The sequence below is a fragment of the Drosophila innubila genome (assembly GCF_004354385.1).
Source record: "Drosophila innubila isolate TH190305 chromosome 2R unlocalized genomic scaffold, UK_Dinn_1.0 1_C_2R, whole genome shotgun sequence".
Taxonomy (NCBI): domain Eukaryota; kingdom Metazoa; phylum Arthropoda; class Insecta; order Diptera; family Drosophilidae; genus Drosophila; species Drosophila innubila.
Genome location: NW_022995374.1, coordinates 8,955,001 through 8,981,276, shown reverse-complemented (window position 1 = coordinate 8,981,276; position 26,276 = coordinate 8,955,001). Strand labels below are relative to the sequence as shown.

At 38.7% G+C, this 26,276-nt stretch overlaps 1 protein-coding gene across 1 annotated transcript in view; it reads left to right on the top strand.

Annotated features, from left to right (window-relative positions):
- LOC117783028 (low-density lipoprotein receptor-related protein 1) overlaps positions 1–26,276 on the top strand; it is a 70,647-nt gene that overhangs the window by 31,866 nt on the left and 12,505 nt on the right. Inside the window, exons 2-13 of the mRNA XM_034620182.1 lie at positions 12,750–12,863; positions 15,893–16,018; positions 16,126–16,248; positions 16,316–16,564; positions 17,436–17,699; positions 17,793–18,169; positions 19,195–19,940; positions 21,196–22,275; positions 22,342–24,100; positions 24,722–25,017; positions 25,072–25,427; positions 25,497–25,762. Coding sequence (XP_034476073.1) covers positions 12,750–12,863; positions 15,893–16,018; positions 16,126–16,248; positions 16,316–16,564; positions 17,436–17,699; positions 17,793–18,169; positions 19,195–19,940; positions 21,196–22,275; positions 22,342–24,100; positions 24,722–25,017; positions 25,072–25,427; positions 25,497–25,762 — 5,756 coding nt within the window. The remainder of the gene's footprint in view (positions 1–12,749; positions 12,864–15,892; positions 16,019–16,125; positions 16,249–16,315; positions 16,565–17,435; positions 17,700–17,792; positions 18,170–19,194; positions 19,941–21,195; positions 22,276–22,341; positions 24,101–24,721; positions 25,018–25,071; positions 25,428–25,496; positions 25,763–26,276) is intronic.

Here is a 26,276-nt window from a genome sequence, read left to right as displayed (position 1 = left end):
TATTTTTGATTTTAATATTAAGAACATTTATACTTAAAATAAGAACTTGGTCTTATTTAAAATGTTCTTAAAATCAAGATGTGTTCTCTTAATTCAAGAATTTGATGTTCTCGACGCATTTTTTAGACCAAAAATCTTAGTTCTGAGGCCAAAATCTTGATTTTAGAACATTTTTTTTATCAGTGTACATTTCCAAATATAATGTCAAACAGCTTGTGAACCGGTTCAGAAACTAAGCGCATTTACTGATTCAATATTCAGCTCTCCGTTCGCAATTTGCCCGAGCCAGGAAAGATGTTTAGTGCCATTGTCGTTCGGCATTGTTGTCACGTGCCTGATGCTGCTGTCGTTGTAATTGTGTGTGCGTGTGTGTGTGTGTGCGTAAAACGGAAACGGAAGTGTTGCCTGTTGTCAGTTGAACCTATGGCCTGGTGTGGACTGTTAGGTCACAGACACACACACACACACACAGAGGGAGAGCGAAGGCCGCTTAACTGCGCCTTAAATCCAAATGGAGGCTTATTGACGTTTTCTGCCTGGTTCTTCCTTTGGCATACTCTGGTACCTGCGTTGATTACATAACAATGTACGAGTATGAGGCAACTAGCGAATGCTGAACTACCAACTAGCTGTACTCTTGTAAGACTCTCATAAGATCATAATGTTATTGTTGTAGTTGTAGTTGTAGTTGTTGTTGTTGCTGTCGCTGTAACTATTTTACTGCGTTTTTCATGCTTCGCCACCGACTTCGACGCCAACTCTGGAGAATGTCTTACTTTTTCGTTTATTGCACAAAGTTTTGCAATAATTTTTTATTTACTTGGTACGCTGTTGCTGCTGCTCCTCGAAATGCCGACTGTCGACTCTCGTCTACCGAATGTTGTCTGGCTGTCTAGTTGTCCGTGTTGTGGACCCCGAACTCCGAATTCCGGACTCCTGGCTCGTTTTATTGCTTGAAGTAGCTGCAGGAAAATGGCGAATGGCAAATGGCAAATAGCAGTAGCTGCAACAATTTCCTTACATTTTTGCACACTCGACGCCCACAATTCAAAACTTGGCACTTAAAATATGCGTTCGAGAGTCCAAAGTTTTTTCAACTCTCTGTCGTGTCGTTCTTCCTCTCTACTGTTTTCTATTGTTTGTTGGCGCAATAATTTGAAGTATTTTTGTAGCGCACAAAAGTATGCTATTGCTAGATGTGAGAGAACGTGAATGTGGATTGACGAGACAATTACAAAAGTCGATCAAAGTCGAGGCGACATGTAAATCCATTTAAGTGTGCGAAAGAGTTGCGCCAGTTATGCTCCATGGCATTTAAGCCACTTAAGGACCCGCAAGAATTATGAGGTACTCGGATTTTCGAGGGTTGCTTTTTTGTGGGGGTTGATGACGGCATTAAGCCAATGCTGAAGCTAAAGCCAGAGCCAAAGTCAAGTCAAGCCAGGGCAACAATGAGCTGAGTTAGCTGCTTCAAGTGAGATTATTTTTGCGCATATAAAACAGTTAGCGAGTAGAGGAAATGAATTGTGAAAGACGCCAACGTGCGATAGCAGGCAAACAGTCAAAATGAAGGCGTGAGAGCAACAGCTGCCTGTCTGCTTGCTAAGCTGTGAACTGCTTCAATTGACAGCTTACTGTGGGTGAATGTGGCGTATACTTAACGTACATATGTACATACGTGGTACAAGCACTTTATGTTGTACTACATGGCGTATGTGTAACAACAACAGCTGTGCCAACACATTGTGTATACGCACTGGTTAACCACAAACATAAACTTACCTGATGTTAGCTAAAAAACCCAATAAAAAGCTTCTACGTTTAGCTAAAACTGACATACCCCTTAACAGTGACATATGTCGTCTGCATGAAATATTTATTCAACATGTCATCCACGACATGTTCGAGTTGTTGTTGGCAAAACAAAAACCAAGCCAAGCTATTGACTAAAAATCATCGATTGATTGTTTTGCATTGCCACAAATGCATTGTACGACATGACAATAACATACAACATCTGAAAATCCCTCATGCAGACATGCAGTCTTAAACCATTACGAAAGAAATGCAAGCAAAATGAATTTACTGCTTAGATTTCAACGTTGTCTCCTGTTCTATTTCTTTCTCCCTATTGCATGCTGTCATTGTTGTTGTGGAAATCAATGCGAAAAGCATTTAAGTCTTGTTGCCAGTGTTTGGGCGCAGTCATGTGGCAGCAACAGCCACAAAAATTGTCAGCTGAGAAAGATTGATGAGACCGAAGCGTGTTGGATACGCCAAAAAATATGAACAACGAGGTTAGCTCTAAATGCTTTCAAAAAATATATATACATTGTAGCTTTCTTCTGGCAAATTCATTAGGCTACCCTCGCATAGCGTCAAAACTTGCCACAAATGCAGTTGCAACAACAACAACGATAACTGGCTAAAAATTGTATTTATAAACATTTATGAAGGAAATTTTCACAGGATGCCCTAGGGCCAGGACGCTGCGATTCTCTCTCTATCTCTCTCTCTCTCTTGCTCTCTCAGTCTCTCTGTTTCTGGGTTGCCATGCTGCAAGTGCTTTAAGTTATTGACAGGCAAAACTCAAACCAAAACTCAGTAACAACCGAGGGCAAACGAAGGCCAAAGTTTGCAGACGGCAAAATTATGCTGTGAATAAAAGTTGTTTCTGCCTAGAAACTCCTTCCGCTGATTCAGCTACACTCTGCTGCTCCATCCACCCTAGAAAAGCCGTCATATGCGAGTATACTATATATGCAGATTAAAGTTGCATGCCCTGACGGCCTTTTATGGTTTCTTGGCCTGGCTATTGAAGCGGCAGCGGCAGCAGTATAGAATAATCTTCCTGCCTCCAATGTCTGCTGTGTCAAGTGGCAAGCAACTCAACACAACAACAGCAACAACAACTACAACTACAACAATGCGGAATACTCTTGGCATGCCAGATAATTCTCTGGCAGTTGTCGGTTGTCAGTTTCCTTCTCCATACACGATTAGGATTATTAAAATTTTATATTTCTTGGACGAGCACTGAAAGTTTAAGTAGCCAAAAGGTGTTGAGCATCGTTGTGGCGTGTCATTAATGCAACTTTTCGTATTTGCCAAAGAGCAAACAGAGCAACAAAAAACGCCGAGAACGCACTTAAATGTTTGCCATAAAGTTGCTAGCAAAATGCATAGAAAAACTTTTTCACTGGTCCAAACAACAACAACAACAAAAACGAGAGCTCTGATGACGCTGCAACTTTTTATGACCCATTCAAGGCGCAAAACAACATCTCAATTTCGAGGACCCCAAGTGTGTGTGCGTGTGTGCGGGGGTGTGTGTGTATCCGATTGCCAGCGAAAACTTTCGAAAAATAACATCAAAATCTACTAAAATTCATGTACAATATTTTAATATTAGGTCATAACTATCATAGCCAATTCTAAAGCCATAAAACGATCATTTAAATATTGTTTATATGAGTGAGACAAATGTATATATATACAAATATGTTAAGCAATGAAAGTAGAATAAACAACAAGTGTTGATTTTGCAGATTTTGTTGAACCTGAATACATTGTCATATTCCTGCAATTTCCTTTCAACTTCAATTTCATAATAAGCCTCTTAACAAAACTCTCACGTTGCAAACGGTAAGCCAACATGTTCTCCATGTTCACTTGAATTGTGTTTACATTTATCGGCTTTTAAATTTCTTCATTTATTTAACTTGGACATGTTGTTTTTATTTATCTAGCTTTTTTTACTTTAAATTTGTTATCAATTTCTGTTTCATTTAAAGCGCATTCTTTGGTCAATTAATAGTTTAATTCAATAATATTTTCATTAATAATATATTTTAAACTCCTGAGTAGCTCTTTCTATAAGATACACAATAAATTCTAACTCATTTTCATTAAAATATGTATTTTCTATATATTTACTTTGGTTATTTCATATGCTAAATGAGCATAAATCATTTTCATTAAAAATTCCATTCTATTTCCTCTTACTAAAAGCGTTTATATCTACTTGATTAATAATTTTCTAAAAGGCTTCAACTAAAGGGGTTATGTGGCAATTTTATGAATAAAATGAATTATGGAAAATATCTCCGCAAAGATTTTAAAAATTTAAAACTCAGCTCCACACACGGGAAATTTAGCCGATTTTGTGCTGTGGTCGGACAGCTCTTAGTTCTCTTACAGCTCACTCAAATATGTATATGCACTGACCAACATATATATTTTAGCCACATTTCACTTCGTTCTAGAGCTCTTATAAAAACTGCAAATAATGCTTCAGAAAAACATTTAACAACTTTATGCGTTTTTTTTTTTAGTGTTGCTGCAGCTAGTTTTGTATTAAAACAATTAAAATTAATAAACAAAAAGCGTTGCAAGTTTTGTGGCGAGAGTTTTTAAAGTGATTTGGTTTTTTTGTAGAGCGACATAACAACAACAACAACATCAGCACAACCTCCCCCGCACTTTGTACTCGTGCTATTGTAAAAGCACGTAATAAACTCGATTAAAGTGCACAAAACATACGGCCAAACAACAAAACCGGGCAAAGCGAACCGGGAACGGGTCTAGCGAACAAGCAAATACCGGATACAACTGCGGCTCACTCGTCCAGCCGGCACCAGAACTCGTATTCCAGCATCCTGCATCCTGCATCCCCTCCTTGCCTCATTGCGGCAATCCCTCAGGTTCGACTACTGTCTGGATATATACATTTCTGGTTGGATGGCTGTCAGTCAGAGAAATGTGGAGTCCCGTGTGCATTTAAAGTACATTTATGTCAATCACGCTCATTATGCGCACATCACTGCATTAAATTATCCACATCGAGTGTCTGAAAAGAGAACGACGATTGAATGAGCAAGAGAGCGAAGAAGGGCGTCGAATGGGAAAAGGAAAATGGTGACCATCGATGTAACTGGAAATTGTTACCATAGCGCTAGAAAGTTATAACGCCAACGGAAGTCGCCATATTTGTACACGGGCTTAAGGCAACTGTCGTTATACCCTAACTTACAGCTTGATGGGGAATATTTTGATCACCGATTATGATGTCCGATTGCAAAACCCAGGATAATTAGCAAGGCTTCAAACCTCCTCGTTTCGGCGGTTCGAACCATAGAGCAAGACATCGGTTCGGCTCGCGAATTGTTTGGGTTCGAACCTTGGCTCAATTTCATACAAAAAATATTTGTATTGTTATACATTTTTCTCTACATTTTGAACTTATTTAATTATTTTTTTTTTTTAAGAAATAAAATTTTGATGATAATTAAAATTTATTTGAAATATTAAATATGACTTATTTTAATCCGAAGTCTTAAATAATTGCGTAATATATTCGAAAACCATAAAATTTATGTAATTATTTTGTTTTTTCGAACCGAACCTTTTATTTTAGAAAGCAGTTCGGTTTAGGTTCGAGTTTGCAAAGTAAATAATTTGAAGGGTTCGGCTCGTGATCCGGTTTAGGCTGCTTAAGAACCCGAACCGAAGCGGTTCTACGAGGTTCGGTTCAGAACCGGTTTGCAGCCTGGATGTTTAGGATTATCAAGAGCCATAACTGTTGATATAAATATCAGAAACTTTTTAGATTAAATTTAAACTTGTTTAAATTTGGATATTAATACCTGCTTCAAATAGGTATTATGTTAAGTACAGTAGCGAAGGAAATGAGTACAAATAAACGTTGCAAATTGTCTGCTTTGTAAGTTGTAAGTTGAAGTAATCGAGTAAATCCATTGCATTGACCACAGGAAACGGAAATCTGCTCGACTTGTCAAGCACACTATTTTTGGTCACCTTTAGAAAGAAAGAGAGGCTTTCTTCTTCTTAATAGGGTTGCTGTTGTTGTTGTTGGGGATGCTGCTGCTGTTGCTGACAGGAGAATGCGATGACATGAATTTCAACCGAGAATTTGGCATGTGTGTCTGCGTTGCAGGCTGAAATTCCAGACTGTGTTGTTGGTTTTTCGGGCTATCATTTCCAGTGCACCACACTTGCCATATAAACATTCCTTTTTGGACTTTTATCGTTTCGATTTTAACGGCGCTCATTAAAAGCGGCTCGTAAAATTGCGTTGTGAAAGCTGCTGTTGAAAATGGTGTGCGAATTTTCCGAGCAGTGGGTCATTAAAGTGTATGGTGCAGCCAGGCAAATTGTCGCACCACAGAAATGAGAGAACTGTTGCATATCGCATTTCTCTGCCCATTAAAATGTATCTTAAATATTTGAAACGTATCTTCTACTTGCTTTTCCACAATAAAACAAGCGGTAAAGGCGATAGTCGAGGCCCCGACGATAGGATATCCGTTACAAACTTTTAGGCGCATACATTTTTTTAAATAAAAAAAAAACATTACTGCCGTTCTATTTGCCCAAACTTGTTGCGATTAAGCTGGATGATAGACAATAATAAAGTTATAATAATAATGCATAATTGATACCGTTAATTTAAAGAAAAAAACATTATGTCTTAATAACTGTCGCTGTGGTGAATTTTTGCGTTCTCAGAGATATATTATTATTTTTTATTGATTGTTTTTTTATTGAAAAATAAGAGCTACTTTTCCATTTGTATTATAAAAATCAACATATCATTATTAATTTAAAATTATTATATTTTAAATTAAAGTCGATAATGTCCCTGATTTTTTAAATTTAATATTATTATAACTTTTTGAGTAATTTGTTAATATAATAAAACTTGTTGTTTTTTTTCATTTATTAAGTGCTTTTAAGAGCTGCGAAAATCAGAGTGTGCTCGTCTTTAACTTGAGGCAAGTGTGTGAAAAGCGTTGCATATGCTACGGCGGGTGCACGTACCGTTAACTGTCAACGCGTCACTCAGCGCGCTAATTAAGTGAAAAACTATGTTAAAAGTGCAGAATAAGAGAGAGAGAGAGAGTGAGAAAGAGAGAGAGAGAGGAAACTCGGGGGTAACAACGAGTGAGAGTCACACACTGTCGCATCTTTTTGACCCAAAAAACGTGCCAAGTTGTTGACAAACAACAAACAGTGTCGACCCAAACCGTCGCTGTTCTGGTTCTGGTTCTGATTCAGATTCTGATTTTGGTAGCGAATCGGTTTCTGGTTCTGGGCGCCTGACACTGCCAGCTTCCGTGTGCCCACATAATTTGCAACAACTGTGGCAGATGCAAATGCGCGACTCCCGGAGTCGTGCCCAAAGGCGCTTAACCCGCTTTCGGTGTCGGGTGTGGATGGAAAACAAGCGTAGCGCAGCTTAGGCAAAACTTTGTTTGTCCCCGTGCCACGCTAAAGTTACATCAAAGTGTGCATGCACCACAAAAAAAAACAAAAAAAAAAATAATATGAAATAAAAGAGACAAAAACCAACAGACAAGGACAGCGAAAGGTACAAGTAATAGGATGTCGCATAGGAGAAAACACTTGGCGACAATGTGACAGCCAGCAAGAGCGTATCAAATTAAAATTGCGAACAAACACACAAAGCTATGGCACGTAGCAGCAGCAAGAGTCAATTAAAATTTCTATTTGATTTGGCAAATGCCAGTGACAAGCGGACGTCGTAGGACACACGACTTGCTAGCAAACTCGGAGCACACTGGAGACAGAGATGGGACAGATGGGACTCCCGCATGGCCACCCACAGTGCTGACCAAATGCCAACAGCAGACAGACGAGAGTTGAAAATTGGCTACAGGTAGAAAGCAAACAGTGACAAGTGACGGAGTTCCACAAATCATTTTCACAGCTAAAACTCCAAAATTCTGAAAAATGAAACAAAATAACTCCGACACAATTAAGAACCAATAAATAGAGTCCTAAATTTAATTAATGTATTTAATAATGCTTTACAAAGATAATGCAATTTTTTTTTATCACTGAATATTTTTTTTAAGCTTTTTCACAAACTTTCAACTGTCATAACTTTGTCAAATCTCAACCGATTTCCTTGCGGAATGTCAATATCATCATCATTTGTGCTCTATTTTGTTTCTGCATTAAATTTGGAAAAGTCAATTTTTTTTTCCATCACTGTCCATTTTTTCCATACTTTTTCCTTCAAATACTATATACAAAAAACTTGATATTTCTTTCTTGATTTATCATTTCTTTTTTTTTTAATTCTGGGCTTACATCTCTAACAAATTTTGAAGAAATCGTTTTGAAAACAGGAACACTTTTCACTTATTGGCATAAGAGCGTCAGGTAAACGAACTCAATGGCCGGTCGTTGCAAAAGATGAGCTGAAAGTAAAATAAACTGAAATTGAGTGCATATCACAAGGGCATGGGCAAGTTTAAGTATTCAGAGCACAAAGATCACATTTGACTGTTGGAGTGAACCGAATTACAGTGTAGCATTTGTACCATTGCCGGACATAACTATGCCATTACAGCCATTTGTTTAAAGTGGCCAAATGTTTGTTAATATTCCAGACAAGTTGACTCCTGGACTAATGAGCATGTGGTTGCAGTCACGGAACGTGCATTCAAGCCTTACAATCTAAATCAAAAAGGCATAAAACTAATAAACAATGCCGCCAAGTCGTTGAATTTGTGAATGCAATTGCAGCACTCATAAATTATTGAAAGCACAGATATACTATACAACAACTGCAAGAACGGCGAAAATAACACGCACTGCGGACAAAAGCGCAAAATTTATGATGCCATTTTGTTTTTTTTTTTTATTATTATTCTGTTGCTTTTTTTATTGGTACCTGCCGCCCACAAATACAGACACAAAAGGCATCCATAAAACTTAACGGATGCGTTAATAACAATGATAATAAAAGCCCACCTATGAGGCTGGCATGAGAAACTATTGCGCCAAAAAGAGTGCTACAAATAACGTAAATTCTCAGTGCGTATGAAAATTGGGTGCACTCTGGGCTATTTCAAGAAGTGATTTAGAACTTATAACAACTGTACAGTTTTATCATTTAGCTTTAAAAATGAGAAAATTTCACAGTACTCAATAATCATATTTCTATTTCTACACGAAATAAATTGTATTTATTCATAATTGCATCAGGAATCAAGGAGGGAACCCTTTTGGATATAAACTCAGGTGCAGCTTGAGGAATACACTCTAAAACCAAATTCAATCATTTATTAGATTCGCTGATTTGGTACGCTCTTTTAAATATTCTCCATTTCGAATACGATTTTACATGGTTTTTCTAACAAAAAGTATAAAAAGCACAACTTTATTGAATTCATACCCAATACGCTAAGAGTAATCTGAAGATGAAATTCTTTGGATTTTTCCTGGCACTGATTTTGCTTGTCCAATGCTACGGCGAGCCGGATTGCACCGTTAACGGAACCCTCACAGAGTGTCCAAGTTCTTGCCCGGAGACATGCCTCAGCAATTCAATAATATGCACACGAGACTGCGGAGGACCATGCATATGCAAGCCAGGATATATTATAGATACTAGCATACCAGCTTGTGTCTTACGATCCGATTGTCCGGCGGGTAGTGTACAATCACTTGAACCGGAACGTGTTAAAGATTTTCCATTCTTTGGTAAATCTCTCGGATTTTAAATAAAATAAACTAAATGTTAAAACTTGAATAAAATATTAATACAAACAGACTTAGATAAATTTTGTTGGAGTTAGAGTATAGTTAATATAACTTGGTCAGATCTAGAGACCTTGGAAACTATTAGATACAATAGTTTCTAAATACACACCGTGGCTTAACCATTTCCAATGTGATTTTCCACGGTTTTTAAGTTGTCATACGTTTAATTTAGAGCACTTAGGTAAAGTAATTTTAAATTAAATCAATTTTAGGTTAGTTATAACCAAGGCTGTAAACCAGTTTTGAGCCGAACCTTGTAGAACCGGTTCAGTTCGGGTTCTTAATCAGCCTGAGCCGGATCATGAACCAAACCCTTTAAAATATTTTCCTTGCAAACCCGAACCTGAACCGAACCGCTTTCAAAAATAAAAGGTTCGGTTCGAAAAAACAAAATAATTACATAAATTTTATGGTTTTCTAATATTACGCAATTATTTGAGACTTCGGATTAAAATATGTCGTATTTGAATTTTCAAATAAATTTAAATTATCATTAAAACTTTATTTCTTTGAAAAACAAAAATTTAATTAGTTCAAAATGTAATGAAATATGTGTAACAATACAAATATTTTTTGTATGAAATTGAATTAAGGCTCTAACCTAAACCTTGGGCTCAGGGAATATATAAACCAATTCGCGGACCGAACCGATGTCTTGCTCTATGGTTCGATCCGCCGAACCTAACCTTTAACAAAATTTTGGAGGTTTGCAGCCTTGGTTATAGTGCAGATTCAGATGTATAAAAATAATTTAATGAAACTTAATTTTAAGACAATTACTTTGGACTTCTTTTATTTGAATTTATTGCCGAATCACTATTCTTATTGTCAATGAGATAGTTAGTTTTAAATAGGATCACATTGAAATGCTCGATGTTAGATTTTACAGTCGTGCCACTCGCTTTGCACCGTTTCGCCGTCTTTTGCCGTTGCGATTACGCTTGTTACCACCACGATTGGCCATGCCACGTCTGTTGCTGCGCCTGTTAAGCCCACACTTGTTGGCGCCGTTTCTATTGCGACGTCTGACAGGGTTGCCACCTCGATTGACACGCGAGGCACGCGACTCGGCCCTCTCCATGGCCTCCAGATCATCAAGAAGCTTGTTGAGCTCTGCAACGCTGGCATTATCGAGATCAAGATCATCTAGCTCGAAATCGTCAATAATGTCATCACCATCCTCATCATCCAGCTTATACAGCTCGTCCTTTTCATAGCCGAGAGCCTTGCTTGGACGGGGCTGCAAGGTTTTGGTAGGTTCCGCCCAAATGGCTTCAATGCCGATCAGCAGCACGAGCGTGTATAATGTGAGGCACTTGAATGACATGTCAAAATCGATATGGTACTCTGGTTGCAAGCTCGTCGTGCTTTTATGGAAGTTCTAACATTTGTCTGCAGGCGGCTGTGTCAACAATGTGTTGGCTGTGTTTGGCTTAGCCAGCTTTGTTTGGCCACCCCTCCGCCTCCGGCTCCACTCAACGAAAATAGGCCCAGTTGCAACAGCAGCTTATCAGCCTTTTCAAGCTGTACAGAAAGTTATCAGGAAGCCCGCAACATTTTGACACCTTTTATTTATGCGTTAAGCAAATTTAAATTAGTTTTTATTGTTTACCCGACGCACAGACCGGGCCAAGACAGGCCAGGCCAGACCAGGCCAGAACGGAGCTAAACTAATGATGCAATGTTCCAAAGTCACGTACATGAATGTTGGCAGCATCGTCGCCAGTTGCTGCCACATTCAAGCAACAACAACAACAACTGAGAAACTTTTCTTGCTGTTATTGTTGTTGGCACTTCTGCTCTTTATGTTAATTTTAATTGTGGGCACGTACAAAAGGCGACAGCTACTGGGCACAACTGGCAACAAACTGCATAAACATGATATTTGTTTTTGGTAGTCGTTGGAAGATACATTTGTATCTAACACCCGCCCTGCCTATGCATATAAATAAATAAGTACATACATATATCTATACCATTTGTAGCATACACAGAACGGCAAGCACGAATGAGTTAGGTGATAAATATCAACGAATTCAAGCAAAAATATTAAGTGCTTTCCTATCAAGTGCTTTTAATGGATTGCCATTTTCTGATTCGTAATAAATTCATGTGAATTAAAATTATGAACCTTGCAGATGGAATGTATAGTAAAATCAATCAAATCATTTTATCGATAAGCTATAAGTATAAATATTTACAATTATATTATGTACACATTAGTCTTAACCTTATATTCTAAACAAATTGTCGAGTCAACAATGTATGCATGTACTTTTATTAATAATTATTAATCCATTAATTTAATGTTTTTCCTTACGTCACATTTAGTTTTTATACCCGTTACTTCAAAAATAAGTAAAAGGGTGTATTGTGTTCGTTTGAATGTATGTAACAGGGAGAAGGAGGCATCTCCGACCCCATAAAGTATGTATATTCTTGATCAGCATCAACAGCCGAGTCGTTATAGCCATGTGTGTCTGTCCGTCTGTCTGTCCGTCCATCCGTCTGTCCGTCCGTCCGTCTAGCGCCTGGATCTCAGAGACTATAAGAGATAGATATACCAAACCTTCACCCACAGACTCCAAATGCGTTGGAGCAGGTCAAGTTTGTTTTAAATTTTTGACACGCCTCCTTTCGCCCTCGCAAATCGCGAAAAACCGTTTTGTTTGTTTGTATGAACAATGGGATCTCAGAGACTATAAGAGATAGAATAACCAAATTTGGCACACAGATTTCTATATACCCCACGCAGATCAAGTTTGTTTCAAATTTAAGCCACGCCCACCTCCGCCCCCGCAAATCACGAAAAACCACCACACTCACAGTTTTTAAGGTAATACGTTTTTTGTGGTAATTAATTTTGGTGGTTATCTATTAGTGTTATCTATTATCCCACAGAATCGCAACAAGATCGGACAAGTTGAATGTTTTCAAAGTAATACAAGTAATTTATCTAAAGTACTTTTATACATATTGAAATATGTAACGGGTTTCCTATGGTCGGGATCTCGTCTATAGCCTTTCCGACTAGTTTTTTGTTAAGAAATGAGTTTTTAAGGCATTCCCATATTTTTTCTCACTCGCTGACTCTTTAATTTTACATACAAGTAATTGCGATAGTTATTACATTTTCATCTTCTGTTCGATTTCAGGTCCCTGTCCAGCCTCGTATTTCACATGCAACGATGGTTTTTGCATACCGATGCGCTGGAAATGTGATTCCAAGCCGGACTGTACGGATGGGTCTGATGAGACCAGTGAATGCGGTGAGTATTCGCATTACCCTGGATCCAGTGTGTATCCACCCAGCACACTTTACCCATTACCAATGTTAGCCAGTTTTTAGTGCTGCTGCTGCTGCTGATGGCCATTGCTGTTGATTGCAATATTATTGGTTTGACTGTTTGGCTGTAAACGTTTTTGGCTGACTGCGCCTAATGACAGGTGCTGGTCAACGCGCCACAAAATGCGTAAAAGCCTCTGCCAAAAACACCAAATGCAATTAGTCGCCCATGTTGTTGGCCTGCTGCTGTGCACTTAACCCATTGTGGCCATACCAAATTTCCGCTTGAAATGACACTTTAACTCTGAACTCTGTCAAATTCCAATTTCAATAGTTGTTGCTTTAGTTGCAATTGCTGCACTCGATGTGCTTTAAGTTGACATCCACATAAGCCACATGGCTTTGCCAAGCAGACAGACAGACAGACAGACAGTCAGTTTGTCGGTCGGCCACTTCAGCCCACTAAATTAATGTGTAGACATTTTCGCAGTATGCCAATAAAAACAAAAAAGGAAAAAGCAACAACGAACTGAGAACTGAGAGAACTGAGAAATGGCAGCGTTGTCAACAACAAAGAACAAACAGATACAGCAAATGCGCCGGAGGCCAACGTATTGGACGCTGTCCCATCGTTGCAAGCTTGGACTGTTGGCATTTTTAATTTCATTTTATATTATAGCATTTTTATGGTGACAACAGAGCAAAAACAACAGCAACAACAGTGCAGTCAACAGACAACAACAGGCAACAAGCGGCAACTCTGACGACAAATTGTCGGCAAATATTAATGCAACAGATTATAATAAATGTGGCAGGCACTGCTGCGTCCTCATCTACATTTGCCAAACTCATGCCACACCCCACCCTCTCTCTCTCTCTCTCTCTCACTCTATCAGTCTCTCTCTATCAGACTTTCAACCACGCAATTTCAATTAAAGCTCACTGACTGCAGATGCACACACACACACACACACAAATTGCCACACATATACACATACACACACACACACACACACACACACACACACACACACACACCTACTCACACACATTCGCACTTTATATAGAGTACATATCTCTCTCTTGATATATCGCATTTAAACTGCCTGCGACGCTGAAAACTTTTCCGAGGGATTTAGCATTCCCTCGAAATAAATTTCATTTAATTTATATGCTCGTTATTTTCCCCTTATTTTGTCGCTTTTAACTTTTTAGTGTCTAAAACTGAAAGGAAAGCTCTGTTATTATTCTCGAAATGTCAATTATGAGAACGAAATATGAATTGACTAATTAACAATTTTTTTATTAGAATTTTTAAAGTTCCAAAGTGCATTCCCTCGAAATAAATTTCATTTAATTTATATGCTCGTTATTTTCCCCTTATTTTGTCGCTTTTAACTTTTTAGTGTCTAAAACTGAAAGGAAAGCTCTGTTATTATCCTCGAAATGTCAATTATGAGAACGAAATATGAATTGACTAATTAACAATTTTTTTTATTAGAATTTGTAAAGTTCCAAAGTGCTTTTTTTTTTAAGTATTTCTATAATTTAGTGGCGTTTGCTAGATAATTTTCGTTGTGCTCCAGTGTCGATTATAAAATAAAGCTTAACAATTGCTTACGACCATTTTGTGTTGGCCAAGTTGCTTAAACAACTGCCAGCATGCAGTTAACGCCTCCCACAAATTTTGGCCAAGATTTGTCACGCCATTCTTTCGTATCGAATAAAATGAAAATTTAAAATTTATACCGAAACATCTGCATGCCCTTGGGCTTATTAAGTACACCGCCCCGCCCCGCCCCGCCCATCCGTTTGGCTAAAACAATAGACGGCCATCGGCCTGGTTCTCTGGAGCTTAACCTCTTGGCAGCCAAAACATTCCTTTCGGACGTCCCATGTGTCGCCAACGTGGCTTTTATGGTTATGGCCGCGAGTGGTTGTCCCCCTACCCCCCCACGATGTCATTGTCGTCGCCTTTGATTTGGCCAAACCAACTCGGGAGCTGTGCGTTATTTGAATTCTCTTCTCTTTCTACTTTTTCTGTTTTTTTTTTGCTTCTTCAAATATTTTGGCGTGGCAATTTGCATTTTTTTTTAATATTTTCGCTACAATGAAACCAAATGTGTTGAAAATGTGCTGCGAAAGTCACACTTGAAGTTTGTTCTCCATGGCAATTTTGTAGCCATTCTAAAGTCCATATTTTGAAATGTTTAAAAATAATAAAACAACACGACGAAAAAAAAATGTGCTTACAATTTGTTGATGATGGCTACTATAATGAAAAGTTGTTTAAAAAAAGCCAGCAATTAAAAATTCATAATATTTGACTGTAAATAATTCAGTAAAAAATATGAACCAAAATTTATCAATCGACTTAGCTTACTAAAGGTTAAATTAATCAATTTGTAAAAGATATTCATGGGCTTCGATTGCACAGAAATATATTTATAGCATACCTTTGGAAAGAAAAACAATTCAATAAAAGAATTTTATTAAAGTATTTTAAAATTGATATCTACAGCTTTTTGCCATGCTAAATTTGATTAAGATTATAAAATGCTTTTCAAGCTGCACTCAATCAAAGGCAAACACAACATAAATTTTTGCGTGTGCCCAAAAGTATGCAGGATTTTATTCAAATTTAATTGAAATACAATGAAAAAATGTATTTTGCAATTTGCCAGCTTTTAGCAAACTTCAAGTAGTCTTGTAATTTAAACCAAAGAGCACTTGAAACTTTATCATGCCACAAATACTTACATAGTTCTCCCTTGTCGCTTGCCAGACTTGCCTTGGGCAAATGTAAGCTTAGCGTTTACTTATTTTGAATTTTCGCAAAATAATTCAGTGATTTGTACAAGGACACAGACAACAGCAACAGTAGTAAGCTTCCCCTTGCCTGCTTACCGCTGTGAAAACCAAAAACCAAAAACCAACGAAACCGCTAACAAACCGTTCATAAATCTTCATTTACGTTATTGCTATTGTGGTTTCTGTTTGCGTTGCTTGCAGCCAAGTCACCCAAATGCAACGAGGGGCAATTTCACTGTGGCCAAAGCTTGAAGTGCATACCCCTGGCATGGCTATGCGATGGGGAATACGATTGCGGGAAGGGCGACATATCCGATGAGACGAACTGTAAGTAGCCAAAATGTGTGCACTATATACTTATTACTGTTTCTTCTAAAATCTTTTCATCTTTATTTTCCACATTCTCTCTGCCCCTGCTCGTGTCACGATGACAGGTCACGATGTCGTTGCGCCCAAGTGTCGCGCCTTTGAAGGCGAATGCCACAACGGCGCCTGCATCGAGCTGTCGCGCTTTTGTGACAGCCACTGGGATTGTGATAACGATGAGCTGCATTGTGGTTAGTTGGCATCATAATCGCCTAAAGCAAAAGGTCATTCCACACACTTAACTATCGATAATTGCAGATAAGCAAAATGCCGCTTGTGCTGCCCTCAACTGCAGCTACAATTGCAAATTGACGCCGCAGGGTGCACGTTGCTATTGTCCGGCCGGACAAGTGCCCGAGTCCGTGAACTCGACGCGTTGCATGGACTACGATGAGTGCACCGTGGCAGGGACATGTGATCAACTGTGCCGCAATACGCCCGGTTCCTACGAGTGTAGCTGCGTCTCTGGCTACACAAAGCTGGGCAAGCGCTGCCTGGCCATAAACGGTGAGTACACAGAAAAAAATATCGGGGACTCACAGATTAAATTAAGCTCAAAAGTTATCAAAAGTATGATAAACTCATTTTTTTAAAGTCTATAGATATCCAAGTCCCTTTAGAACCGAAAATCATTTAGTTTTTATGATGCATATAATTGAAAGTTATAAAAAAAACTTTAAAAAATCTGAAAAATAAAATTATAAAATTTAATTTTTAAAGCAAAAAAAAAAAATTCGAGCTTGGAAGCAATTAATCGCTTAAAATTTCATTTTGATCATCGGAGCTCTTTTAACTTTTTAAAAAACCTATTAAATATTTAAATTAAATGTTTTTATTAATATTTGTCCTGAATACTTAATTGAAACATAATATACTCTACAAAAATATAAAAAATGCATGAAAACGTATTAAATATTCAAATTAAACGTTTTTATTAATATTTGTCCTGAATACAATTTTGAAACATAATATACTCTATAAAAATATAAATAATGCATGAAAAACGTATTAAATATTAAAATTAAATGTTTTTTTTTTATTAATATTTGTCCTGAATACATAATTGAAACATAATATACTCTACAAAAATATAAAAAATGCATGAAAACGTATTAAATATTCAAATTAAATGTTTTTTATTAATATTTGTCCTGAATACATAATTGAAAAATATAAAAAATGCATGAAAAACGTATTTAATATTCAAATTAAATATTTTTTATAAGAATTTGACCTGAATACATAAATTAAATATAATATACCCTACAAAAATATAAAAAATGCATGCTAAACTTAGGAATTTTGAGCTTTTTTTTTTTTCAGTGTATGTCAACTTGGACATGGTTTATGGTCTACTAACCCACTCTATCTTTTTTAGTGCCACCATCGGAGGCAGCAACACTGACGCTGCTATCTGCAGGCGGTATTCGACGCATCAGCACTGCTCCTGGGAACGGTGAGATGCCATTGATGTCCTCACAGGCTTCTCAATTTGTGCTTGCCTTCGAGGTGTGGCATCGCAATCGAACGCTGTGCACCCTGCAAAAGATGTGGACCGAGCTGACCATGCACTGCCAACGCATCGAGGATGCCAATGTCAATTGGACGCTGCCCGTCTCCGCGTTCATCTCTCCACATCAATGTGAGTTCCCTCGTCTCTCTCTCTCTCTCTCTCTGTTGCTGATGTTGTTTGTTTGCTTGTCTGTTTGTCTGTTGGTTGCGGCCTTGTTTGCAGTTTTCGTCGAACTACGCTTAGACTGGCTGTCAGGCAATTGGTATTTCCTGAACGAGGACGAGGGCATGGTGTATCTGTGCAACAACGCGGTAACCTTTTGCCGCCTCATACTACATCAAGTGGAGCATCCATCCTCGCTGGTGCTCGACCCCACCAAGGGCTATCTCTTCTATACGGATTGGACACCCAGCTTATCCCGTGCCCTGCTCGACGGCAACAATCGCACAACACTCGTCAGCACGCAGATTTATCATCCCAGTAGCGTTACATTGGATTTGGCCAGCGAGCATGTCTATTGGATTGATGTCTACAAGGATGTCATTGAGCGGGTTAACTATAATGGACTGCAGCGCTGGACATTGAAAAAGTCACCAAACGTGAGTTGTTATTTCCTGATTTATTTGCATATATTTTGCGAATTGTACTTCTGATTTGAAAATACTCAGAAACGTTTTAGAAAGTAGGTAGAAAAATATGTCCTTATTTTAATAATGTTGATAAACTTCTTTTTGGTATTCAATAATATTGAAATTGTCAACTACTGTTTTTAACTACTTTCACTAGATTATTTTTTTGACGATCAATCAAGTCTATTAAATCGATTTTCAGGAATATTGAAAATTAATTAATTTAAAAAATCAATTATTTTTAATCACTGTTCATTTATTCATATAGCCTATTTCCACGACAGCACATTTGGCTCATTCGACGCCATTCTCATCATTTGGCCCAAATGTGGACTTCATTTCAGTACAAAATCCGAATGATCATTTTGGCTCATTCATAATGAATGAGCCGATTTTTTCCCATTCGCCCCGGCGAATTTCAGTATTTTTTTATCGAACACGCGATGTTTATCGGTAAGCTCGTGAAAAAAAAAGCAAATATCACCTTAACCAGCTGTTTTTATCAATGAAAACGGCAGGCATTTAATTTGCGCCAATTATAATAACATAATAAATTTTAAAATATTGTTATTGTCTGCTTTTTATAATTTGTGCACAGAAGTCGAACAGCTGATTTGCTTTGGGTGTCTTAACAGTATCACATTTTGTCGTGGAAAGCCAAATATGAGGCACATTCAAATGTGAGCAAATGTGGCAAATGTGAGTGGTCGTGAAAATAGCCTAATAGTCTTCTCGTTAAACTTTTTAAATAAAATGTACTTCATAAAATATGATTCAATTTGTATCTATTTTTTAGATGAGAATCAGTTTAATGAAATGCCAAAAGCCTTTAACTGCGATTCAAGTAATTCGTTGACCTATATACACGTAAAGAGTAAACTTTTTAAAATAAAACTCGAAAAACCGCAAAAACCATGAGCAACGTTGTTTGTAATTGTTGTTGTTGTTGTGTTAAACACAATTTCCGTTGCTTTTGTTCCTGTTGTTGTTTACAGTCACCGGTGCCATTGAAGACCATCCAGGCGGTGGAGATATTCGAAAACACAATTTATTTGGCACCATGGACGGACAGGGCCATCGTTGGACTGGACAAATTTACGCTGAAGGCGCGCGTGCTGTTGGCGAATGTGACGCGTGGCACAAATTTTCGGATTTTCCATCGCCAGAAGCAGCCAGAGGTGGCGCATCCGTGCCGGGAGGACAACGGCAATTGCAACCAGATTTGTGTGCCTCTTTGGATACGAGGATTTGCGAGCGCCAAGTGCCTGTGTACGGCCGGCTATAAATTGTACAATCAGACGACCTGTTTACTTTCCGCGCACGATAAATTTCTGGTGTACACCGACAAGCGTTTGGTTCGCATCACTGGCGTGCCGCTGGATACCGAGCAGGTGCAGCAGCTGGAACAGCTTGGCGAGCAGCCCGATGTAATGGTACCCATTTACAATGTCTCCGGACCGAAGGCCATCGATGTAAATGTGCGTGGCAAATCCATTTTGTATGTCATACCCGACCACGAGGCATCCCCCCTCAGCTCCGATGAGCCCGCTTATACCATCAAGAGCCAGTCTCTCAATGGCAGCGTATCGCGCACCCTTTCCACGGGCTGGCGTCAGGTGCATGCCATTGCCTACGATTGGATTAACGAGCATTTGTACTGGACGGGTTATCGAAAGCTTCGTGTCGCTCCGCTACGTAATATGAGCAAAGTCCTTACCTTCAATCTGGACTGTGATGCCATGTAAGTAGATCCAACAATTTACAGCTCCATAAATCAATAATTTCATCATAATGCTGTTGTTAAAATTGGGTTCTCAGGTTTAAATAAATGATGTACATTCATGCCTAGAATTTCCTCGACTTTAATATCTTATTTAATTAAAGTATTCACATATTCTTTAATTGAGTGGGCATAGTTCAAAATATTTTTATTTAATTATCCCTATCCTATCTTGAATGGAACTAATTTTTCTTAGAATTAGGCCATTTTTTATTATTTACATATTCTTTAACTGAGTGGGCATAGTGCAAAATATTTTGATTAAATTATCCCTATCCTATCTTTATTGTAACTAATTTTTTTTTCCTTACAATTAGTCATTTTTTAACTTTTTACATATTCTTTAATTGAGTGGGCATAGTTTAAAATATTTTGATTAAATTATCCCTATCCTATCTTTATTTTCCTAAAAATTAGGCTTTTTTTACTTTTTACATATTCTTTAATTGAGTGCACATAGTTAAACATATTTTGATTTAATTATCCCTAGCCTAGCTTTATTAGAACTAATTTTTCCTTACAATTAGCCTTTTTTTTACTTTTTACATATTCTTTGAGTGGGCATAGTTCCAAATATTTTGATTAAATTATCCCTATCCTATATTTATTAGAACTAATTTTTCCTTAGAATTAGTCATTTTTTTATTTTTTAAATATCCTTTAACTGAGTGGTCATAGTTCAAAATATTTTGATTAAATCATCCCTATCCTATCTTTATTAGAACTAATTTTTCCTTACAATTAGGCTTTTTTTACTTTTAACAAATTCTTTAATTGAGTGGGCATAGTTCAAAATATTTTGATTAAATTATCCCTATCCTATCTTTATTTGAACTAATTTTTCCTTAGAATTAGGCCCTTTTCTTACTTTTTAATTTACTCTAAGTTTTCATATCTATTTTCTTCAGTAACTCTATTAAAAACTAACAAAATTAATTAAAAAATTCTCTTAGTCCTCTATACTCGTAAAGTTTCAAGTGGAATCAATTGCAATTGTTCCTATAAAGTGTACTCGTCAGTCTTACTTCTCTGTAGTTAATTTCTATAAAATAAATCTCTACAAAATATACATAAAATTAATTTTTGTTCTCTGTGAAAACAATTATTTATCTAAAATTTAATAGATAATTAAAAGCCTATTAAAATTGCTCTAACTGATGTTTATTAACGTATTCGAAATTGATATAATTAATTGATATCAATTATGTTTACACAGGTCACTGAAGGTGGATCCGACTACCGGTCTTCTCTACTGGACACAATGGGCATTTCAATCTTGCGAGGCGGGTATCTACAGTTCTTGGATGGATGGCACACACAAGGAGTTGCTGGCGAAGTCATCGGATGGGATGCCAATGCGATGGCCACGTAGCTTGGACGTGGATAGACGCACCAAGCATATCTATTGGTGCGACTTTAAGCTGGGCACGATTGAGCGCATGAAACTGGATGGCACTGGGAGAGAGCTGCTGTTCAATTCGAAACAGTTCCATCCATTTGCCATGGTGCAGTACAATGGTGTTGTCTACTGGGTGGATAATATAAACTCGACCATTTGGCGCTTTCATGTCCATCAAACGAATCTGACCAACACGTTTAGCTCGACGGTGCATCTGCAACCGAATGGCAATGCCGTCGATTTGCGTATCTTTGATGTTGCCACACAGCCACTGCCACAAACGCCCAGCGAATGTGCAATGTCCAAGTGTCCGGGCATGTGTCTGAACTCGCCCAAAGGCGCCATTTGTCGTTGCCCGGATCGCTATACACTCAATGGTACTGGCACCCATTGTATACCACAATTGACCCCATCAACGGCGACTTCTCCGGCTCGCTCCAATTGCAGCTCGGGTCATGAATGTCGCAGCACACAACAGTGCATTGATGGCAAGGATCTCTGTGATGGCTTTGAGGACTGTGAGGATGGCACCGATGAGAGCAGCGATGCCCTGGGTCCATGTAATCCCCGCTCCTGTGATAAGAAACTGCACTTTGTGTGCAATGAGCGTTGCTATCAGCGTGCCCTGCTCTGCAGCTCCATTAGCTACTGCTCGGATGGATCGGATCAGTTGAACTGTGAGCACAACACCTGCAATAGCAATGAGTTCACCTGCGAGAAGAGCGGTCGCTGCATTCAACTCACTTGGGTCAATGATGGCGTCGACGATTGTGGACCCGACGATGGCTCCGACGAATCATCGGATCTTTATTTGGACAGCAAGTGTCCCGAGTTTGACTGCGACAATGGACGTTGTCGTCCCTTTACCGATATCTGCAATGGTGTGGACAATTGCGGGTAATATACATGAAATTCCAAGTTACAAAACTCTCTTTATCTATCTATCTTATCTATTTTGCATAGAAACGATCGGGATGAGTTTGCCTGCGAGCACGAGTGTGGCTATGGAGAGCGATATTGTCGTTCCCTTGGCTGCTATAGCGATATGCACCTCTGTGATGGAGTCCAAGACTGCGAGGATTTGAGTGATGAGGCCAAATGCAATCAGACCAAGAGCGACAATCATCCGCTCACAGGCTGGAAGGAGCTCAATGAGTGTGCGCCCTTTGAATTCGCCTGTGCCGATCCCTTCGAGTGCATACCAGAGTTCCTGCGTTGCGATGGCATCAATCACTGTTTCGACAAGACGGATGAATTGAACTGCACCGAATTGCATAAAACCAAGTTTGATCTCAATGAGACGGTCATATGCGAGCATCCAGATCGCTTGTGCGGCTTTAGCAACAAATGCATAACCGTAAGCCAACTCTGTGATGGTCACAATGACTGCGAGGATACCACGGATGAGGGATTCCTTTGCGCCGACAAGCTGTGCGAACAGGGAAATGTATGCTCCCATAATTGTCATAATACGCCCGAGGGTTACCTTTGCTCGTGTCCGGCTCATCTGTTTCTGCAACCGAATGGCAAACGTTGCAGCATGTTGCACGCCTGCGAGCACTGGGATACATGTGCTCAGGTCTGCGAGAACAATGGCAAGTCATATGCTTGCCAGTGCCTCGAGGGCTTCGACCTGGCCTACGATAAGTTCACATGCAAGAGCACAGCACCCGATGAACCCTACGTGATATTCACCAATCGACAGGATATACGTGGCATCAATCTGAAGACACTCAGTGCCAGCAGCTTTTATAGCTCCCTGAGAAACATTATTGCCCTGGACTTTCTGTACAACAACGAGTCCAGTGTGGAGATTTTCTGGACGGACGTGATAGATGATAAGATCTATCGTGGTCAATTGGTTGGCGAAAGTCTGCGTAATGTTGAGGCCGTGGTGCATTCGGGCTTATCGACCACTGAGGGATTGGCCGTGGACTGGATTGGCAAGAATCTCTACTGGATTGACTCGAATCTGGATCAAATTGAGGTGGCCAAACTGAATGGTAGCTTTAGAAGAACCTTAATTGCCGGCAACATGGAAAGTCCTCGGGCTATTGCATTGGATCCACGCGAAGGCTTACTCTTTTGGACCGATTGGGATGACAATTCACCGCGCATTGAACGCTGCAGCATGGCCGGAGAGGGCAGACGCTTTATCTCCACCAATTGGCAGCTAAGTGCTGGCTGGCCCAATGGCCTGACCCTCGACTATACCCAGAAGCGTGTCTATTGGGTGGATGCCAAATCCGATTCGATAAGCAGCACCAAATACGATGGCTCCGAGCATCATGTTGTGCTGCGCAACAAGGACATACTCTCGCATCCATTTGCCATCTCTGTCTTCGAGAATTACGTTTACTGGACGGATTGGCGCACAACGTCTGTGATTCGTGCCAACAAATGGAATGGCAGTGATGTTCAGGTGATGCAACGCACACAGACTCAACCATTTGGCATCCAGGTGCTGCACTCGAGTCGCCAGCCCTGGGATCGTAATCCCTGTGGCGACAACAACGGTGGCTGCTCCCATCTGTGCCTCTTGAGCGGCAGAGGAACATTCAAGTGCGAATGTCCGCATGTTATGCGCTTGGATCCCGCTGACGAGCGAAATTGTGTACCCAATGAGCAGGTGCTGCTCTTTGTCATCGGCGATGAAATACGCGGAATTGACCTACAACTGCCCAATCATCATACCATACCCACCATCAGGCAATCTCCAAGGGTAAGTACGAGGGTGGGTCGAAAAGTCTTTGACCTAAGTAAGAAAACGCAACTTATTTAATCAACTTTTAAATTTATTGTATAGTACAATACATCAGCTCATGGTTTATTAAGTTTTATATAGTAAAAGTTGCGATTTCCTATTAGTAGTAATCATATTCAGTTGAAAAACTATCTTACTCTTTACTCTTTTCAAAAGATAAAACTATCGGATAAAAATATCGGATAAAACTATCGGATAAAACTATCGGATAAGACTATCGGATAAGACTATCGGATAAATATCGGAAAAGCTATTGGAAAAACAATTTTCCAATTTTTTCAATTTTTTTTTTTAATTTCCAAAAAAATTATTTTCACTGCTAATTAAAATGGGTTTTCATTGGCATTACTTAATGCCAATTTAATGCCAATTAAATAATTTTTCACTAGCACTACTTTTTTCAATGTTAGTGAAATGACGATTTCACTAGCACTACTTTTTTCAATGCTAGTGAAATGAAATTTCATTAGCACTACTTTTTTCAATGCTAGTGAAATGAAATTTCATTAGCACTACTTTTTTTAATGCTAATTAAAAAGTAATGGTAATGCTTATGGACCCAACTCTGCTCTTTTGCAGCTTGTGGCGCCACAACGCATTGATTATCTGGTGGAGGACAGTCACATCTATTGGTCGGATATACAACAGAACGAGATCGCGAGAGCTGGCATATCCAGTGGGCTCATTGAGCCCATTATCAATACGAACATTGAGAAGCCTTATGGCTTTGCCATCGATTGGATGGCGAAGCACATGTATTTCTCCTCGGGTACAACGGTATGCACAATTATCGTCAGTAATCTGCAGGGGGAGTACGTGGCACACATTCATGAGAACCTTAATATGGTGGACAGCATTGCCCTGGATCCGGCCAAGTAATTTATTATTTACAATCAATTAAATTCGCAATTAACTTGTATTCTTTGTAGTGGCAAAATGTACTGGATACACTCGACACAGGACAAAACGCTGTGGCAGCTGGAGCAATCGAATCTCGATGGCTCTGGACGTCTGGTTATACACCAGCACAACAATAGCATGCAAAGTCTGACCATGGACTTTGATTCGCAGCGATTGTATTACGCTTATGATAACTCCGGAATTGCCTACTACGATATACCAAAGAATGAGACGCATCTGGTGCTGGTGGCCAGTCAAATAACATTAATCAGCTCGCTCACCGTCTACAATGGCACTCTCTACTTTCCCGAGAATATCCAAAGCGCCATCATGCACTGCGAGAAGGAGCAGTGTCTGAACATGTCCTACCTGCGGGTTAACACAAGTAATTATTAATTTTTTAAACGATATTCTTATCCAGTTACTTACCGCTTTCCCTTTCCTCCCTTTCCAGAGAGCATTCAGAGCATGAAGATGTTCTATGCAGATGCCCAAACGGGCACCAACACTTGTGCCGGTCCATTGCGTGGTGGCTGTGAGCATCTTTGCCTGGCCATATCTTCCTCAGATCATGTTTGTCGCTGCGCCTTGGGCTATGATGTGGAGCCACATAATCCCACACGCTGCGTACCACGTGCCGAGTTTATATTCTATTCCATTGATGTGATGCAGGGCGTGGAAATGATTGATCCCAGTGAACAGTTTGAGCCACCCAAGCCGGTAATTTATATTTATTCTAGGGTTTATAAATTTAAAATATAGTTTAAAATTATAGTTAAGAAATCACAATATTTTTTTATTTACGCTTTATACATATAAATAACAGTTAGTTCTTATATTTTAATAAAAGCCATGGAATAGGAGTGACTTTTGGATTTTTGAATAAATTAAAACTTATTCCGTAACTTTTATTATAAACTGGTATATTATCAAATATATATTTATCTTGTATGGTTGTAAAACGCAGCTAAAAGCTCATTAATTTTATAACCATCGATAAATTGTATGTAAAAATCAAAAATAAGATTTAATATAATAGTAAAAAAAAATCATAAAAATAACAATTAGTTAATAAATAAATAACAATTAGTTAATATATTTTAATAAAAGCCACGGAATAAGAATTATCTTTGGATTTTTGAATAAAATAAAACTTATTCCGTTACTTGTATTATAAATTGGTATATTATCGAATATATTTATCTTGTATGGTTTTAAAACGCAGATAAAAGCT